The sequence below is a fragment of the Alternaria novae-zelandiae genome (assembly GCF_023758075.1).
Source record: "Alternaria novae-zelandiae strain BMP 2774 chromosome Unknown scaffold_19, whole genome shotgun sequence".
Taxonomy (NCBI): Eukaryota; Fungi; Ascomycota; class Dothideomycetes; order Pleosporales; family Pleosporaceae; genus Alternaria; species Alternaria novae-zelandiae.
In genome coordinates, this window is record NW_026056979.1 from 173123 (window position 1) to 193075 (window position 19953).

Below are 19953 nucleotides of genomic sequence, written 5' to 3' on the forward strand. Positions count from 1 at the left end.
TCGAGAACAAGGTATTCACAGGATGCCTTGCATCAAAATTACTATACAGCGCCCGATTGTGTTGTTGCCCTGTCCTGCCTTGCTTTTTTCTGCTTTAACATTCCACCGTGATACTGTGGCGTACGAACAGGCTCATCCTACGTTGGTAGTACCCAGCAGAGTCTCACGCACAAACGCGTACTTGCATACTGCTCAAGCTCCTTCGTCTGCCTTGAGATACTTGTCCAAAGCTATCTTTGCCCGTGACCGAGTATCGGGTTTACCCTTCATGTGGTGAGGTAGAAAGAAAGTACGTGCCTCGTGATAAATCGGGAGTGTAAAGCCATCGCGATCATAGCACCTGCCTTCCTCGCCCTGTTCGGTAGCAAAGTATCTCATGAATACATCGAGCCAGTTTGTGATATCCTCTTGGTTATTCAGTATGATTCTAATGTTTGGAGGTTTGTCTGATATCTTCATTGAGTTGTTGAAACGGGAAGTGACGTATTGCTTTGGTAGGCTGGCTTCGAGAGGTGGCGCAGCGTGTTTCTGACGAAGAGAGCCCATGTAACAACCCGAGGTAGTATCTGGGCCGACGTCCAGATGTTTGAGAGTTGAACATTTCTGCAGGCCCTGAGCAATTGAGCGCCAAGTACCGTCGGTCAGGAACATGTACTCAAACTTGACATGCTCTAGTGTTCCCGCGTGTTGCTTGATGAAGCCCCGCAGACGACTCCCACTCACGTAACCGTCACGGAGCTCCAAATGGGCAAGATGCGCATAAGTGTTCTTCGCGAAGATACCGGCCCATATATTCTCGCATCCGTGACACAGTCGTAGACGTGGCATGTTGCCGCATCCGTTGAAGGTAAGTCTTTCCACTCCCGAGAGTGTCGCGGCTAGTTGTGATAGTGGAGGGGTGATAGGCTTGTAGCCGGAGTAGTGGCGGCCGAATTCGTTGCGCGCGACGTCACGTTCTCTCTCCCCTGGCTCTACATCTTCGGGATCTTCATGTGGAGTAGCCTGGAACTCGAGATGCGAGATGAGATGCGGGGACTCGGTTAAAGGGTTCAGGAAACGTTCGTGCGAGAATGGGCGGAAGTCCCTGGGATTCACCATTACGTTGATGATTTGGTGGGGGAATGAGGCGAGGTTGAGTGCGGCAAGTATGGTGGGATAGTTCATCTCTTCATCGAGATAGATGTTCAGCAATGAGGTCGAATGTGCCAGATTCTTGAAGATTTCTGTCATCATGTAAACCGCCTCGGGAGAGCTCGCAAAGCCAGTCTGCTCTTCCCCGGAGAAGCAGCCCACGAATCTCCGATCGAATCTGATTTTGCGAAGTCGGTCTCGGAAATAGGGAACGTTGCTAATCGAATATAGAACGCTGAGGGATTTGTAGGTAAGACCGACCACGAAGTGGTCTAGCATTGCTCCGTGGAGAACCCCGACGTCGAATAGCGTTTTCTGGTAGAAAGACTTGCAAGAAAGTCGGAACGACTTGAGGTCTTGAGGAAGCGTATAACGATAACGAACGATAGTGCCACCTTCCGCGACGATGAAGCGACATATCCTGCTAAGAATCTCCGGCGGTAGCGCAGATAGGGCCATGGCTGGGGATCTCCGGCAGCTTGGGTGAGGGGTGTAAAGAGATGACGAGAGTGACTTGGCTGCAGACGATGTAAAATCGAGAGCCGCTGGTGAAGAAACTGCGTTGTTTTGTTGTGGTGCGGTCAGGCGGTCAAGAATCGGCCTGAGGAGACAGCACTTGCCAAGCAGGCAGATTATGAACGAAATGTTTGCTCGATGCTTTACTGTGTACGTCACCGCTAGCACGGACCCAGTGTCTAGCCGCAAGACATAGCTGGTTCAAGTGAAAGAGCTCAATGACAGAAGACTTGAGCAAGTTGCCAGCCTAGCACTTTGCTCTCGTACTTAGTGAACGATGAAAAATCCTTCGACGCCACTCACTATACATGAACTTCGACATACCACCAACGAACGTAGATACGAATGCAGACGCAGAAAACAAAACACTTCCATCACCTCCAAATCATAGCCTCCCATCAACATTCCCATACTCTGCAAGCTCCACTTCATTCAAATGACTCCTCGCCCTCATACTGCTCCGCGCACTCTCCGTCGTCGCCAGACTTTGACGCATGAGGACCGCTCTCTTCGGATCCATCTTCGCGTTCGGTGATGCAGGTTTGAAGACTCGATTGCTTTCATGTCCGTAATACGAATATCGGGCGGGCCGCTTTCCTTTAGCAGCAGATGATACTCCCGTTGTACTGACACCTGAATGAGTTCTTGCTGGGCGCGTTACCGCGGGTAGTGGCCAGTCGTCAGTGTCGGAATTTTCGTACTTGACCGACGATTCGGACGATTCGTGATGTAAGTCCCACTCCTCATGTTCCCAGATGGGGTCCGAGTATGTCGACGAGGAACCCGATGGTTCGTCAATGTATACCGACGAGAACGATGTTGTCGCTGATGTTCGTCTCGGCGCGTGCGGACGCGGGTGCATCATCTTTTCCATCTGTGCATCGAAGATGGGACTTGATGCAGTGTCTCGCTGATGCAGTCGTGGCAAGCTACGACGAAGCGACAACATTCGTGCTGGGTTTCGTGGAGGTGGTGTTCGCTTCTCGAGATCCAGCATCTCGTAGCAGGCTTTACCAATCCAGAGCATCTGCTCATGCTCGCGAAGGTAGCGTTCACCACCGAAGGACTTCTGGACAATGTTGCGAGCCATCATCCCCAGCTTTCGCCGATGATCAGACTTTTCGTACATCCGGCGCGTGATGATCTCGACGTCTTTTGGTGTGGGTTTGTGAGGTAAGACTGGTGCCGCTACCCCAGGGCCATCGTCGGCATATTGAGCCCACTCATCCAGCATAGCCAGCAGGTTGATCTGCGCACGCGCCAGACCATATGCATCATTGGGTGCTACAACTTCGCTATAGCGTTTACCGTCATCAGGGTCAGTGAGCACGCGCAGCGACGCGCCGACGTCAGTACAGACGACTGGCGCTCCGGTAAGTGCCGCTTCCCCAAGCGCAAGCGGCAGTCCTTCGGACACTGAGGAGTTGAGGAACAGCCAAGTGTTCGCAAGGACCATTGCTGGGTCTGCAGTGCCGCGCATCGCAACGTTTTGACCAAGACCTTTGCAAGCCAAGATCTCTTGACATTCAGAGGAGTAGACGGGCGATTTGTTGAGAGCTCCGTAGATATCGAGCTTGTAGTCCTTGAAGCCCCACTCGTTCGTGATGATATCTGCTGCAAGGAGGGCTGTTTTGATATCTTTCGCAAACCAGACATGGGACAGCATGGTTACTGTCGGCGTCTTCGTTTTGATCTCGGTCACCGGAGAGAACTTGGTCATGTCGGTAATACCGTTGACGATAGGATCGACCTTCCGACGAAACACGTTGCGGTGCGTGAGTTGACCCTTCGCACTGCCGATCTCCACCTCCCAGCCGGGGTTGAAGAAGTCTAGCATACCAAGTCAGTCACTTCGTTCGGATATGAGATGCAATGTACCTACCTGCGCAGGGAAGAATCTGATCGGCATGGTGCAAGATGAGACAAGATGTCAACTTCATCAGACCAAGTAGCGAGTTCCTGATGAAGGGTGGTAAAGTGCACATCGCGGACGAGAGGTAGAGATTGGTCTCACGCCAGGAGATCGCATGATCCCAGATTTGAAGGGTGCAGTTGCGCTTCAGCTTGCAAACGATCCCGTAGGACGCTGACACGCTGTGGTGCGAGGCTTGGAAGACGTGGGGTATCTTTTCGGGGATGGGGATCGAGAAAATGAATAGATCTACTCGAGTTAGCTTCGTCGCGATCAAAAAAAAAGGAGATTACTTGCATCGGAACCACAGCTCTAGCGCCGTATCGAAGTGATTGAGCGTTGGAAGCTCAGTACGGAACCATTCTGAGGGCGGTTGCGCGTTCGGCATGTCTTCATCGAGCCACAGTCTCCTCCATGTATCTTTGACCACATCGCTTGTCCAGACCTCTTTCCAGTGACGCGAATCCTGGAAGTATGTGTTCAGATTGACCAAAGCACGCGTCGCCTGCTTGACATCTGCTGACGTCATTGTGGTAGCTCGAGCGCCGCGAACGAGGGCAGTCAAGGTTGGTATGAAGTTCGTCTCGATGTCGGATATTGTTGCGGCCTTCACCAGATGGTCGACCTCGCTGTCCAGCTTGTTGGTGAACATCCCATGGTTTGGATGCATGAAGTCCAGTCCCCACAGTGGTATCACCTTGAGTGACTCAACGTTCTCTTCGGTTTGGTGCTTCGGCAAGCCAAAGTCGTTAGCCGATTCGACGACCATGTGCCATTTGATGGTGCGCAAGTTGTTGATGAGATCTCGACGACATGCCGAGACTCCACCACCTTCATTCGGCCATGTACCAGTGTCAACAGCGATGACATGAAGGTTGTGGTCGGTATCGCGTTGTAGTGCTTTCGTTCTTGTGAAGATAACGGCATCCCCACCCTGACCAAAACTGAACAAATCACTCATTCGAATTGCAAGTGGCGTCCATGCGCTGATATCGCTTGTGAGGTCTGAGCTGGCCATGATGGCGTCGGCATGCAGCGCCAGATAATCTTCAGCCTTTACGAGGCTGCCGCGATCTCTCCGTCTCCAATATGGGCGGAGGAGAGCTTCTCTGCGAATCAACTCTTCATCTACCCATCGGATGACAACACCATCTAGATCGTTTCGCTTCTTCCAAGCTTTCCAGAGTTGGGATCGAGCTCTGGAAGTGGAAATCTCTTGTTGTTTGATGTTTGTGCGCAGCATCCGACTGAAGAAACTGGAAGACGGGGACTTGAAGGCTAACAAGGGATTCTCGTCCGCGAAAGTACATCGAGTTGGCTTCTTTAGTACGCCGAGCCAATCATGACGAATCATATCCGGGGTCTCGACTGGGGCGCCGTTAAGCTTCGTAGTAATGGTTGGATGGAACTTGTGGTCATACAGCCATGAGCATTCATATACATCGGCTCCTTGGACAAATGTCGCTTCGTGAACGCGAGGGGTGGGTATCCAGCGCTCCATCTTCTCGGCATGGCGAACAGGAGGTGCACACCAGCTGACGTTGGCTGACATGTGCGGCAGCACAAATTCGGCGCGGAGAAGTTCGTCGTCGTATTTGGCGTTCTTGCGATAATGATACTTGAAACGGACCAGATTATTGTGGTTGATATAGCTTCCCGACTCGATGTGGCCCTTCCGGTTGTAGATAACCTTGGCACCCTCATCCTGGCCGCTGCGACAGGTTCTGCTTAGAGGCACCCTACTCTTCTTGACTTTCGAGATCTTCGTCTTACGCTGAAGTTGCTTCAACGCATACTCGTAAACAAACTCATTGGTGACCGCGCCATTCTTGTACTCTTCACGCAACGTGATGCGCATCTCTTCGTCATAGTATGTGACCCGGAGATGACCCCAAGTAGGCTCTGCTTCCAGATCACCTTGATAGAACATCAGTTTAACCCCGCCAACTTTGACAGGATGAATGAATGCTGTCTCCGTGTCTCCATAGCTTCGAATGATCAGGCGATTCTTTTTCTGGACGATCAAACTACCCTTCACTGTTCCAGCAAGGCCTGCGATGTCTTTGCGGCGATGGTACAAGAAGAACGGTAGAGCAACGGACATTGCAAGCCGACTGTATATCCACAAGCCTGTCAGAACGAAGGTGGCAGACGTGGCTAGTGGACGTGGTGTGTGTATCAAGGCTCCGTTCAGCTCGCGCTGGTATTCAGGGTCGGCCATACATGCGAGGAAGAAGAACTTGACCCAAGTCCCAGCAGAGTGGTAGACATAGGCAATCGGCAGACGGACGTATTCGGTAAAGATGCTGAGAACCGAAACAGCCGAGTGATTCAGGACAGGATGATACGCCTCCTGTATGTCCGCGGTCATTTGACGATACTCTTTCTCGGTGAGAGCCTGATCACCTCGGTTTTTGAAGAAGCTGTACTTGACAACCGCTAAGTACGCGCCAAGGTCATATCGCGCAATGCACGAGAGAATGGTACACGAGCTTTCCACCGGAACGTTCGCGTTTATCCATGCCATTTCTGTGTTCGAATAGGGTGCGCGGACGCCAACACATCGTCGGAGGAAAAGGCGACGAATCTCGAGAGGAAGATCATCCCATTGACTTTCGCAGTCGAATCCAAGGCACAGATTCCGCAATAGTTCTTTGCGAAGCGCAGTCTCAAAGCTCGAGGCTTTCGGTCCCACGATAAGCTCCGGCATCGACCGCTTGCTGCATTCTGATATGGCATAGAAACCACAGTCGCTTTCTCGGCAAGCAAGCATTGATTCAGTAATCTCAGCCTGGTAGCGCGGCATGCCAAACATGGTTTCTGAACAAGCGTGTAGCAACGTCTCAGCAATGATTACACTATTACTACTCACATTCAGCTGCTTTGAGCCAGATCCCTTCGCATCCGAAGCGATATAAAGCGTGAGACGTCCGCCTGTGTAATGCGAAATCCCCCGTAGGTCGCAATCAACCCCAGCCACAGCCTGCATAGGAACGATGAAGACTTTGATGGATTCGTTCTTCCACGCCCGAACGATCCGCTGAATCAAAAAGGGCATAGTCGGGAATGCTTGCATGGCAAGCCTAGAGAGGTTTTCGTGGGTGCATGATAGTAGGATAGCGCAGATCTGGTCACCAGGCTGACCGTTGGGATACACACGAAACCTGTTCTCCTTGGGAGCAGCCCGCAGCTTGCTGCAGTACGCGTGAAGCTCACTTTGACTGAACTCCGCATCACCACCAGTGCCGCTGTAGGCGCGATATCGCTCGTCGATGGCTGTACGATCTTCACTCCGAGACGCGACGCAGCTCAAGCTAGACATCTCGGTCGAGTTAGTGGGCTCCTTATTCAGCTCGGTGTCTGGCAGTAGGTTCGACATCCAGGTGCGCACGGGGAGAAAATCAGGCATGCCTAGCTTGGCAGTCCGGAACGAGAGAAGAGCTGCCGTCCAAGTTGAGACAGCGAGTGCAATGATCTTGTTGTACATGAAATCTGGTAAGACCGTGATGAGTATGTTGCCGGTTACGAAGCCGAGAATGACTGCTGCTAGGAGTGGCATTAATGCATGCGGGCCGGAGAAAATCTTGTTGTACTGGTAGAGGAGTAGGCCAGTATATGCGCCAACATAAGCCAGGAATATCGTGAGACCGACTGAGGAGCCATTGAAAATCCAGATCAGTGCAGCACATATCGCCAGAGCCCAAACATGGACACCAATAAATCGGCATAAGGTGTTCAGGTACAAGTGTCGCCTGAATTTCAGATCGTCGGATTTGGCTTTGTCGATCTGGTGTGCGTCCTTGATCGAGACTGGAGACATTTGCTCAGACATGGTGTGTAAGTGTTGAGCTTTGTAGTCAAGTAGTACAGCTCCAATGAGGTAGTATGCAAGACCGAAGCCGACTGAGAGGCGAAGTGTGTCGTTGTCCATGTTTGGAAGGAATCCGACCAGTTGGTCGCCGCCGCGTACAAGATCGAGCCATCGATCCATGAGTGCGACGAGGAAGTAGAGTATACCACAGTAGATCTCGTCTCCAGCGGTCCTCCAATGGATGAAGGAGTTGTGAAGGCGAATACCTTTTTGCGACTGCTGCATGCTTTCAAGCGCCACCTGCGTTTCAAGATTCCAGGTTGAGCTGTATGGAATCGGTCGTTTGGTGTCAGTAATGCGTGCATACCAGTCCAGTAAAAACAGCGTAGAGTCCCAACAACCTGCGAGTTGTCTGACGAAGGTATCATTCGTAGGCTTCTGCCAAAACCGGCGTCCGTTCTCCTTCAAAACTGCGCTGTGTAGCGCGGTGCGGCAAAGAGCCAAGACTGCGGGCTCACTCATGCCGTAGAACAAGTCTTTGGCACTCATCGATGTTTTTGAAGAAGGTGCGTTCAAGTCGAGAACTTTGGATGCGGTATGAGGACCTTTGCTCGATTGATCTGCAGAAGTCCGATTAGCATGTGCGGCTGAAGCGTTAGGTGTGGCATTACCTTTAGGATGCGTACCGCTTGCGACACGCTGCTCCTTGGGCGACCGCTTCACATACCAATCCTTGATGTCACCATCGTTGAGCGTCTTGATGTTGTGATACCAGGTCACCCATTGCGTCGCAACGTGCCGAGTACCGAGGATCAGCAAGGTAATGAATATGAAGAGAACTCCTGGATAGATGTAGATGTCGTAGTCCTGAATGAAAATGGTCAACAGAGGGGATATCACTAATGTCGGGACTACCATGATGATGACTTTCCGACCATTGAGGAAACTGGACCCGGGAACCTGATATGTGGAGAGGACAGCAAGCACGGTGAGATATGTTGTGAGGCCGAAAAGGTAGAAGACGAACACCGCCCCAAGGCCTGGACCCACGACAGCTGAGATGACGACAAAGCCAAGAAGGCAGCCAGCAAGAGTGAATGCTAGGCCACCAACCAGACGGGTGAGTACGAACATGTTAGCCGCTGAGAATGCCATCGAGATAAGATAGTAGGTGCCTCCAATGGATATCCAGGTTCCAATCGCGCCAGAGAGGAGCAATGAGCACATCAATGCCAGTGTAGCATAGTATAGTTGGTCCTCTTTCATGTGCACACTCAGATACAGACCATGGCCAGTCGTAGATAGTAGGATGATGTCAACTAATGCTGGAATCGCAAAGACACTGAGGAAGGTAAAGCGGCGATATGCAGGCATGACGGATGGCTTTTGCTCTGGGTCGATGTCGGTCTGGGCTGCAGCGTAAGCAGAAGCAAACGATGGTGCGTTGAAGATCCACATCGGAGGTTGGTGTTGTTCCTGGTTGTAGTAGTTCCTATGCTTCTCCGATAGCAGTATACCGATATCACTGGGCTTGATGTCAAAGTACGCCTCGCATCTTGATCCGAGCGCGAATAGCTCTGCAAAAGCTGCGCTTTGATCCGAGTATTGGTTGAACAGGGGATTCCGATCCGACACCTCGATGTACACTTCCTCAAACCCTGCTTTCCTTGCCACGCAGAAGACGCAGAAAAGCACGAAGTCAGCCGCCGAATCCAAGGATCCCCTGCTGGTAATGTTGTTGACAGCGGAAGTGATGATGTCTAGCCTCTCATGGTCTCGTGACCACAATATATCATCGAGTACCCTTGCCACTTCCCTGAACAGTTCTAGGGCATCACGTCCGTCAAGTGTGGGTAGATGTGAGAGCCGGTACCATTTGAGCTTCGCGTTGACCAGCTGTTCATCGGTGATGCTACCACTGATGTAGTCCACGTTGCTGAGCTTCTTGAACTGATGGTACGTAGGTACATCAATCAGCAACTCTTCGCAACGTTTTCGTATGGATGAGAGCAACGAGCAGTCCTCATCCCACTCTGAGTATTGCATGTGTTGCAGATACAAGAGTAGATCAGTCGACGAGAGAAGCTCTAGGTCTTGCTGTAGCCTCTCGGGTAGTCGTTCAGGCGAGAAGGACCCAGCCATGAACTCCGTCAAGCCGTACTCTGCTAAGAAGCATTGGTATCTGGAGAAGCCTAGCCTGCTCAAGTGCGTATGAAGCAGAACAGCATTGAGATCCTGAACCGACTTGGAGATGTACATGATGACGGATTGGGTTCTCTGCTCTAGTTCCCAGACAGCCCAAAACTGAGCACCACCAGGCGTGTGGAATCCAGAGTCGAGCGCAGAGTATACTTGTAGTTGATAGTTGTCCTCCACGTCGTCATTTGTACGAGTTAGTGCGTCTACAAGCTTTGAAATGGCATCTCTTGACGTTGGAAGCAAGTCTAGGAAGTGGCTGCTGCTGTGGCAATAGTCGCGAAGAATCTTGGCGACAGAATGTAGTTGTGCGGTTGATAATCGGCTGAGCAGCTTCAGATCCCGTAGACGTCGTTGTGATTCAATGACACGCGAAAAGTCTGTCATTGACGCGTCCAATCCAATCGGAAAGCATCCCAAAGAGCCGAATGGCGACCCATTGGATGAGCAAGACAGTGGGTCGCTGCTATGCTTCTTCCTTGCCAGTGTCCATTCCAGACCAGAAGATACTGGTGATGTAGGTGTTCGTGCAAGCATTGCTCCGTTCTCATCGATCTCGGGGTAGTGCACAGTATCAGTACATGTGCTCGACGCATCGTCGTCGCTGTCGTCGGCAGAATCGGTTGCGTCGAGGCCGGCGAGCGTATCGGCAAGGCGGGGAAAGATGTGTTGTAAAGGGAGGTAATCGTCGATGATACTTGAGAAACCGGGAGCAAGCTGACAAGACTTAGCAGAGATCTATGAATGCACAGGCCAGGAAGACTTACTGTTCGCGCCATGCGATATCGCTCGTGGACTTCCATGACTCTTCGTTGCTTGAGCCACTGGAAAGCGGCCAAGGGCTCATGACAAGGAACAATCTCGTCGATTTTCGATAGAGCCCGTTGACGCGGAAAATATGGGATGGCGCCGTGGTAGCTACACCACATATGTGCTCTTCTGACCACAGCGTGCGAGAGTTGGACATCGTCTTCGATCGTATCCCACATCATCGTTACGAACGACCTTTGACAGGCTTGGGAAACAAAAGATTTGGTTGTAGTCTTCATTTTGTCCATTTCGAAGAAGTCTCGGCGCTCGCCATTTGACTTGATCGTCCCATTGCGGACGACGAAGCCAGCAAACAATGCGACATCGAGTTTCTGGACACCGTCTAGGAAGTCTGGAGCCTCAATCTCCAAGTAGACATCCAGACCGTAGGCAATGAGGAGCTTCGTCAAGCCGTTGAGCAGAGGCACCGATATGCGGTCTTGCCAGCCAGAGACAAGAACGCCTGTGAAGTATCTTTTCTGGTCCGGCTGTCGCAAGGTACGCTGAATGGTCCACGACAGAACATACACCGCTCGCGACATGTCCAATTCACTATCCGTTGTCGCGAATGTGATTATCTGGGCCAAATCAAGTCGTGCGATGATGTGAGGCCCCATTGGAACGCTATCGTCGCCAACAGCTTCCAAGACCCCAGGCTCGCAATAATCCAACACTACAACGTCCCATTGTGAAAGTGTTTGCGCTTCATCGTGTGTGACTGGATTGCTCAGAAGGCCCAGATATACGCCAAACGTCGAAGGCTTTGTGGGGAGGGTATGGATTTTGCGGACGACGCTCGAACTGTTCGACAATAGGTGGATTCGTTCTTGTACCGATCGTGGTAAGCTGTGATCATTGTCGTCGCCCTGTAAGGTTTATAAGCCCTGAGAAGGTATAGCATGCATGCTACGTACCTTCAACAATGTCCGTAGGGAACGGTATGAGTACCAAAGGAAAGCAACAACTCCTACAAGTCCACTGGCACTGATGATGGCAACAAGCGTCCATTCCCACCACTCCTGTAGCAATGGTCCAGTCTCGAAGGCCTGAACGCCCAAGATATCCGGCGAAGGCATCGGTCCTGCCTATGATTTGTTGGGTGTAGCTCAGATATCTTCAGGTGCTGCTCCACTTCCAGGGAGTACAGTAATGACCATATGGTGGTAAAGGCCAGTTAGTAGGCAATGCACGAACAACTGGTAGAAAAATCCATAGCAGAGACCGTAGTAGCAAGGTTGATACGATACCCTACTGGAATAGCCAGTGTGAACAGGGTGGAAGAATGGTCACTTGCTCATCGGCAAGCTCATCGGCTACCGAAAGCCAGTTTGACAAACACTAAGATTTTCACCATGGCCTATGTTTGTGCTGTCATGTGTTAGCTGTTGATCTGCGAATCGCGTTAGCATACACGATAGGTGTGAATAATCCACCGCTGCAGGGCCAGCGGCAGTGACGGAGCACGGCCATCCTTCGAGAATCCTGCAATACGGCTCTTGGCTGCCGCGAATGGCATTGGAGCGGCAGTCATCATTGAGGGACTTGCAGCGCGAAGCCTTCTGACCGGGCATTGGCGAGAGCGATGCCAGGGAACGCTGGCGATTTCTGGGGGCTAGTGCCATCTACCCCGAACAGCGGACTGTTACTGTATTGAGACTAGAACAAAGATGATTTAGATCTTAACGACGAGGCGATGTCAGCGTAGGAGGGTGTCGTGATGACGCGACAAGAGTGGTGGATGAGGGAGGACGTGACGAGGCTGAAATGTCGCGGTTCGGTAGTAAACGTCCGTGCACGCGCATCATCTCTCTTTCAATCACGTTCATCCGGCACCGCCTTTAGCCTAACATCCTCCACACGACGATTTTAATATCCAACCTCATCTATCACGGCACCTTTGTCGGTCTTGTATCCGACGCGCATGCAATGCAATGCACCTGCCGTAGATGAAGTCTGGGACGGTAATTGCTCGCGCAATATGGGCAGGCTGCGGGGATACGCGTGCTTTCGTGCAGCCAGGCTAGACGACACCCGGTGCTTCGTTCACAATATCCTTACACACACTCGCGTCCTTGCGGCCCCAAAGGCATTTTGCACCATGGACTTTGGCCGCACTTCTTCCAGCATGCATCGGGTTTTGCCTTCGGGGCTGCTCCAGAACTATCCAGTGGCTTGGTAGGCCAAAGTCACGAGTTCAGCCATGCCCTGAGATCTTCGCAATACATTCGTCTTAAGTGGCAAAGCTCATAACGCTGTGGCTTCTCAAGTACATTGATTTGCCAAGACCCTGGTAGACCATATGGCTTTAACGGCATCTTACGTATGCGAGGCCTTCCAGAGGTACGGCAATGAGTATTCGAAGCATCTGATCGAGCTATCCGCCGCGTCATGTTCTGAATCAAGTTGAATGCCAGGTGGATTCTGACTACTGAGGCTAAGAAGGGAGAAAATCGATAGTCTCTTGATCGTTTACTGCATCTGGACCAATATCCTCCGTGTGGCCTATGAGATGATATCTGCCGAGACTTCTTTATTAACTCGTCCAGGTTCCTCAAAAAAAAAGTTTCGGTAGCAGGCTGTTCACTTCGCGTCTCACGATGGCGGCTTCCATTGCATCATTACTGCGAGCATGCGCACTCACATGCTTCTGTCTCTTCCTGCAACATGTTTCCGCCTATGTGGGAAGTGCCACAGTATCAAGCACAATCTTGGTCATTGCACGCGATTCGACTTCGGCCATCAATAGCGCTACACTTGGCCTTCAAGGTTACGGTATCCCTTACGAGATCGTCACCGTTCCCCAGGATGGGATCACAAACCTGCCTTTACTCAACTCTTCAGCAACGCATGGCAACTACGGTGGTATTGTCACCGTGAGCGAAGTTGGATACAACTACGGAGACCAATACTACAGCGCACTCACTAGGCGGCAATGGAACGATCTATATGCTTACCAGACGAACTTTGGCCTACGCATGGTCCGTCTCGATGTTTTCCCTACAGCCGACTTTGGAGTCTCCAGCGTCGGGGGAAACTTGAACGATGAGCCTGTATCATTCACGAATACCACGGGGTTCTCCGCGGCTAATCTCAAGTCGTAAGTCTCGCGACCCAGTTCAAGTGGTACAATACTGACTATACCAATAGTAAAGTAGACGTGAGCATCGCGAACATATATCACTCTCCTGCGAAGATTGTGAATGCATCAATGGCATGGGAGGTTGCCAAGTTCTCGAGCAGTGGAAGCGCCGCAGTCATCAACCAGATAGGCACTCGGCAACAAATGGTTTGGTTTTTGCCATTCGCTCTAGACTGGGCACCGTCAAGCAACGTCCTCCAACACGCTTGGATAACATGGGTGACAAGAGGCCTTTTCGTCGGTTTCAGAAGGATCTACTTCAGCACACAGGTGGATGACATGTTTCTGGAGACGCCCATGTACCGACCGGCGGGCGTGAATTATCGCGCTAAGCCCGATGACCTTTCGTTGCATGTCACATGGCAGGCCAACCTGAACGCGAAGATGCCTGCAGGATCTGAGTTCTTTATAGAGATCGGACACAACGGCAACGGTGATATAGAAGCATCCACGGACACGAGTGAAGGCGAGAGAGTCTGCACCCCAACGAACGCAATCGAATACGCGGATCAAAAGGACGGCGACCCAGAATTCCAGAAGCCTCCTGGTACTGGCACCAACATCTGGCCTTCAACACCTTCTCAGTATACCTGGAGTCTTGAGTGTGCCGAGATCGACGAGCTACAAAATTGGTTCGCCGATGAAGAACAACGCGACGCCTTTGCGCACATCTCGCATACCTTGTACGGTCCGTATCCCTTCACGCTTTGCATGACTGACCTAGAATTAGTTCCCATGCCGACCTGACCAACGCGACATACTCAGACACTTCCAAAGAGATCTCGTTCAACCAAGCTTGGCTCAAACAGGTTGGGCTTGATGCTGCTAAGCGCTGGAGCGGGAAGGGCATCATTCCGCCTGCAATCACCGGCCTACACAACGCAGATGCTATCAAAGGCTGGATGGATAACGGCATCGTCAATGTCGTAGGAGACAACACCCGCCCGCCTCTTCGCAATCAGCAGAACAGTTTCTGGCCGTTGACGACCAACGTTCAGAACAACGGGTACGCCGGACTCAACGTCATGCCGCGCTGGGCAACGCTCATTTACTACAATTGCGATCTTCCCGCTTGTACTCTACAAGAGTGGATCGACACTTCTGCAGGCAAAGGGACATTTGACGATCTCATGATCAACTCTCGAGACACTGCAATGCGCAATCTCTTCGGCCTACATTGGGACCCGTAAGTGCAGCTTCACCTCCTTGTTGGTTATCACTGACGTGCTATACAGATACATGTTCCACCAGGCCAACATGCGCGTCAACGATGTCCCAACCACCACAGTGAACGGTAATAGTGGTCAATACTCGCTACTCATGACGTGGATTGAGGTCATCTCCGCTGAAATGATGCGCCTGTATGTACCCTTGCTTCTCCGGGGGAGCATCCTACTAACATACTGCAGTACAACCTGGCCTTTCAAGACCCTCAAGCACGACGACCTCGCACAGCAGTTCATCAACCGCCAAACTCGCGACCTATGCCGACCCAGCTTGACCTGGACTACATCCGCCAACGGCGCCAACATTGAGTCTGTCAACGTCTACACGGCCGGCGGAAACAAATGTGGTACCACCATACCCATCACCGTACCAGGTGCTGTGGCAAGCACGACCGGCGCGACGAAAGAGCAACTGGGAAGCGATCCGCTTACACTATGGGTGACTATGAGCGGCGCAAGCAGGCAGTATAAGTTCTCAAAGGCCATTCCGCTGTAAACACAAGCATCCTTTGGAAGAGCATGGCGTCGGTCATTATCGCAATTGTCGTCTTCAATGTATATCTTTTAGCTGAAGCTCATTCGATATTGTCTTCGTGTGTTTTTCCCTGCATCCAGCATGACCAGTGAACAGCTGCGGAGTTTAGGCGGTCATCTCTGACCCCTGAGCTAACCCCACATTCGCACAGCCACAACATCAATATGGGTGAACATCTGAACCAACCTGGCGGAACAGCTGCGCCGCATTTTGCTACCTGCGTTTTGCAGTATCACCACACCCGACACGTAGTCACATCGTCTCTCGAAAGTGATCCAGTCCTGCCGTTATACTGTGGCCTTTTCCTAACAACTAAACTAATGGTCGCACCCCCATCGATCGACAGTGTGTTTAGCTGCCAACCGGGAGCGAATTCCTTCGGCACGCCTCACCCGCAATATGACTGCATGAGCGCTACACCAATTGCAGTTACTATATGTCTTACATACAACAATTGTATATTGCCTACATATGCAAGGGTGGCGCACGTCACTGCGCCGCTTGCGACGCGTCTTCTCGTGATATTCCCAGGCTATCGATTTTTTTCGAAGCGTTGGCGGAGAGTCGGGTATGGGTTATCGGCGCGTAAGAGTCGTGAACTTGGTAGAGCTATTATAACCAGGTCTTCTATGATTGAAAGCATCGTGCCCAGAGTGTGATCGGAAACTCTGCGTCGGTGGAAGGAAGTTCTAGAGAGACGGCATATCTGATCTTCTGTGCCTAGCAACCCGTCGCTCAAAGGCATAATGTACACGAAACCCAAAGCACGACAGCCATGGTCTCTACGGCGCAAGATCCTCATCGCCGTCGGCATCGTCATTCTAATCCTCGCCTTAGGCCTCGGTCTAGGTCTAGGCCTCACATTAGGACGCGATAACGACGACGACAACGACAACACCTCACCACCAACCTCCACCCTAACACCCCTCCCCACACCAAACACCACACTCCCATGGACACCATCCGTATCCGATACCTGGCAAATCATCCTGTCCCATCCACCCGTTCTCTCCTCCTCAGACACTAGCACAACGCCCAACGTGAGCATCTTCGACATCGATCTCTTCGACACGCCCACCGAGACGATACGACAACTACACTCCATGGGCAAGAAAGTGATATGCTATTTCAGCGCAGGTAGCTACGAAGACTGGCGGCCCGACGCGTCGGAGTTCAAGAAAGAAGATCTCGGGCGTGATCTAGATGGGTGGCCGGGTGAGAAATGGTTGGATCTGAACAGTGAGAACGTGAGGAGAGTGATGAAAAACAGGGTAGATCTGGCGAAGGAGAAAGGGTGTGATGGTGTTGATCCTGATAACGTTGATGGATACGTAAGTAAATACCCACCCTCCATACCATCTCCATCCGTATAAATATATGTATATACTTACAACCCCACCAGCAAAACAACAACGCCCTCTCCCTCACCCCCTCCTCCTCAATCTCCTACCTCCAATACCTCTCCTCCCTCACCAATCCCCTAAACCTCACTCTCGGCCTCAAAAACGCCGGCGACATCATCCCCGCCGTCCTCCCCATTGTACATTTCAGCGTCAACGAGCAATGCGCAAAGTACGGTGAGTGCGCCACCTTCGCTCCTTTCATCGCAGCGGGGAAACCTGTGTTTCATATCGAGTATCCGGATGGGGCGGGGGCGGAACAAGGGTTGGAGGAAGATGTTGTGGGGAGGTATTGTGATAGAGAGGGGAAGGGGGAGGGGAGCGAGGGGTTTAGTACGGTGTTGAAGACGATGGAGTTGGATGGGTGGGTGGAGTTTTGTGATAGAAGGGTTGAGGTTACGGATGTGGATGAGGGGGTGGGGGGCCATGGGTAGAGAAGGGGAGAGGGATGTAGTGGTATAGCTCATGATAATGTCTTTGTTCATCGAAATCTGCCCATTACTTCTGACACCTAATGTTGTGTTTAAGCTCGAATGCGCATGGTTTCGTCGTTAAACCAGCATGCTTAGCTGTATCAAGCTTTGCGACACAACCGGGTTATCGTAGTCACCTATGCTGAGTACACCCTGCTCTGATCACATGATGTGGTAGTTCCTGTACCTGCGAGGTCAACGATGGAGGCCAACCCCCGTGACCTGCCTCATGCTGTCTGCTGACAAGGCGTTCTCTCTGCAGCAACATCTTCAGATCGTGATGAAACACTGTACCAGCAGCAAACGGGTCAGTCAGACTTCCAAGCGGTATGCCTCCCAGTATTCCCGGCAAGCAAAACTCTCACGCCCAACTCCATTCTTCCACATCTCCGCTACCCCAGCTCCCATACCCTTTCCTTCTGCTAGCCGTATATCACACAGCACACACAGCACACACAGCCTCGGGCTATGCAACTTGGCTTTAGCCGTCGTGAAAGCTGGAGAACCCCTGCTTACACCGGCTCTTCCTACCGAAGTGATGGTGTGCTACGGCCGGGAATCTGACATCGGTGGCGTGTGTTTGAGGCTGACCAGCTCACTGGTGGAATATGGCGTTACCAGCATTTTGCTTGTTTGATGCATCAAGCAGAGAGTATGCGTAGTATGCATTCAATCTCGGTACGGGTCGATTTTGCCAAGGCGTAGCTACCGGCCGGTTGAATGCGATTCAATATCCGATGCAGGTGAGGTGGAAAATCTGGGGCGGGTAGGTCGTTTGCGGTAGGTATGCTCGGCATATTGAAGCCGTCTAATATTTCGCCTGCGGTCGGTATAGTAAGACTTCTGGTCGAGCGGGTAAGCTGACTTGTTCGAGCAAGTTGCCGGGTGGGGCTGAGATGTCGAGGCAGAGAGGCGTATTCATCTGGTTCTAGAGCGCGATCTGGTGCACCGGTCCCGATACAAGATGATGCATTAGTTTCTAGATCTGAATTACGACGTTAGTGGCAGGTGTGTAGGTCCCCAGACTGCGAGATCACCGCCGCTAGGGTCCGGATGCGCGGTATGGCCGGGACGAGCGTACATGTCGCATACAATACGAAGTACTTAGATTGACCATGGATCTCGATGCGTTACGCGGGTCGACATTGAGGTTATTTGGGTCTGTTGCAGACTTGTTTGTACTAGACACAAAGTTTTCAAGAATATTTTAATATACTACATTAATTTTGCTAGAGACTAGTTTAGTTAATAGTTACTACTTACGCTACTTTTAGCCTTACTACCTAACTTATATTATATAATTTATCTTTAATAAGTACTTACTAATAAAGCTATTACGCGTAAAAACTTACTAATACTTTCTTTAGTTTCTCTTAAATATTAGTAAGTTACTCTAAATATTATTTTTTTACTAAAGTAAGAAAAATTAGTATAATAACTTTTATATATAGTATAGTAATTATATTTAGCTTAGCTTATTACTTAAGTTTTTATAATATAGTAATAACTTTAAGTATACTATTAGTAGTAAATAGTAAATAGTAATATCTTTTTATATATACTAAAAAAGTTTTTAATTATTAACTTTATAAAATTTAAATTTAATACTACTTTAAGTAACTATAGTTTTAGAAATTTTACTTTATAAATTTTTTACTTAGCTTTAGTAGTATTTAATTTTTACTTTAGCTTAAGTATAAATATAGTAAAGTTAATACTAGTAAAAATTATAATAGTTAGAATTATTTTAGCTTTAAAGTTATATAAAAAAAAAAAATATTAGTAATATATAAGTAAAAGCTTTATATACTATTATACTTAAAAACTTTAACTTATTATAACTAAAAAATATTTTTTTAAAAGTTACTATTAGGCTCTAGCTTATAAGAGCCTAGGCTAACTTAGCTATAGGTATAAATACCTTAAAATTGCTATTATAGCTTAGTAGTAATTTATTTCTAGTCTTTTTAGAATAATATACCTAATTATAGTCTAATATTATATATCTAGTATTTAACTAACTCTATTATTTAATATTTAAATTACTCTACTTTATAATACTTTTATATACGCTATTTAGATATAATAAGCTTTAAAGTAAGTCTCTTTAGTATAATATAATATAGTAGTAAGTAAGCTACACTATTCTTACGCGTAATAAATAATAACTAGAAGAAATTAGCTTTTATATCTTTAGAGATAGTAATACTATCTACTAAGAAACTTATAGACTTATTAGAAGCTACTTTAAGTATTACTAACTTAGTCTTAATTATTAAAGATAGTAATACGCTATTAAAGCCTATTTTAGAGCTAACTAAGCTTTTATAGACTACTACTACTAAAAGTAAAAATAAATAGACTACTTTAATTTATAAACTTAAGAAGTTATATAAGTAGAAATAATTAAAGCGTACTTATTAAAATATAGCTTATCTTAAAGAATTAAAGTATAAAGTACTTATAAATAACTACTTAGCTCTTAAAGTAGATATTACCTACTATACTTTAACTATAAAAAGTAAGTTCTAGTTAAATTTAAAAGCTCTATACTCTAAAAATCTAAAGATATTTACTATATATAATTACTTATAGTATAACTACTAAGTACATAATTTTAAAACTATTTTTAAAGAAGTACTTTCTACTTTTCTAATAAGTACTTAAAAGGTAGACTTTACTATAAGATTTCTTAATAAAACTACTTACTTTACTTAGAATATCTACTTCTAAAACTATATAAAGCTTAAAGCGTCTTAAACACCTACTTAAGAAAAACTTAAAATAGTTATACTTAATACGCT

The 19953-nt window shown here is 49.1% G+C and overlaps 4 protein-coding genes across 4 annotated transcripts; 2 read left to right on the forward strand and 2 right to left on the reverse strand.

The window, feature by feature from the left end:
- Positions 1-192: 192 nt before the first annotated feature.
- On the reverse strand, positions 193-1590 carry J4E88_008407 (uncharacterized protein; the record flags this gene model as incomplete). Its single annotated transcript, XM_049402017.1, has 1 exon — positions 193-1590. The coding sequence occupies one exon, from the start codon at positions 1588-1590 to the stop codon at positions 193-195; it is 1398 nt and encodes a 465-aa protein (XP_049252115.1).
- A 442-nt stretch (positions 1591-2032) lies between these two features.
- On the reverse strand, positions 2033-11452 carry J4E88_008408 (uncharacterized protein; the record flags this gene model as incomplete). The annotated part of the gene is made up of 5 exons (XM_049402018.1): positions 2033-3477; positions 3530-3808; positions 3857-10283; positions 10334-11242; positions 11291-11452. 5 exons carry the CDS (start codon positions 11450-11452, stop codon positions 2033-2035), a joined length of 9222 nt encoding a protein of 3073 aa, XP_049252116.1.
- A 1521-nt stretch (positions 11453-12973) lies between these two features.
- Positions 12974-15237, forward strand: J4E88_008409 (uncharacterized protein; the record flags this gene model as incomplete). The annotated part of the gene is made up of 5 exons (XM_049402019.1): positions 12974-13473; positions 13524-14198; positions 14246-14701; positions 14751-14876; positions 14925-15237. 5 exons carry the CDS (start codon positions 12974-12976, stop codon positions 15235-15237), a joined length of 2070 nt encoding a protein of 689 aa, XP_049252117.1.
- A 785-nt stretch (positions 15238-16022) lies between these two features.
- J4E88_008410 (uncharacterized protein) lies at positions 16023-17110 on the forward strand (the record flags this gene model as incomplete). Its single annotated transcript, XM_049402020.1, has 2 exons — positions 16023-16607; positions 16679-17110. The coding sequence occupies 2 exons, from the start codon at positions 16023-16025 to the stop codon at positions 17108-17110; spliced, it is 1017 nt and encodes a 338-aa protein (XP_049252118.1).
- Between the last annotated feature and the right edge of the window lie 2843 nt (positions 17111-19953).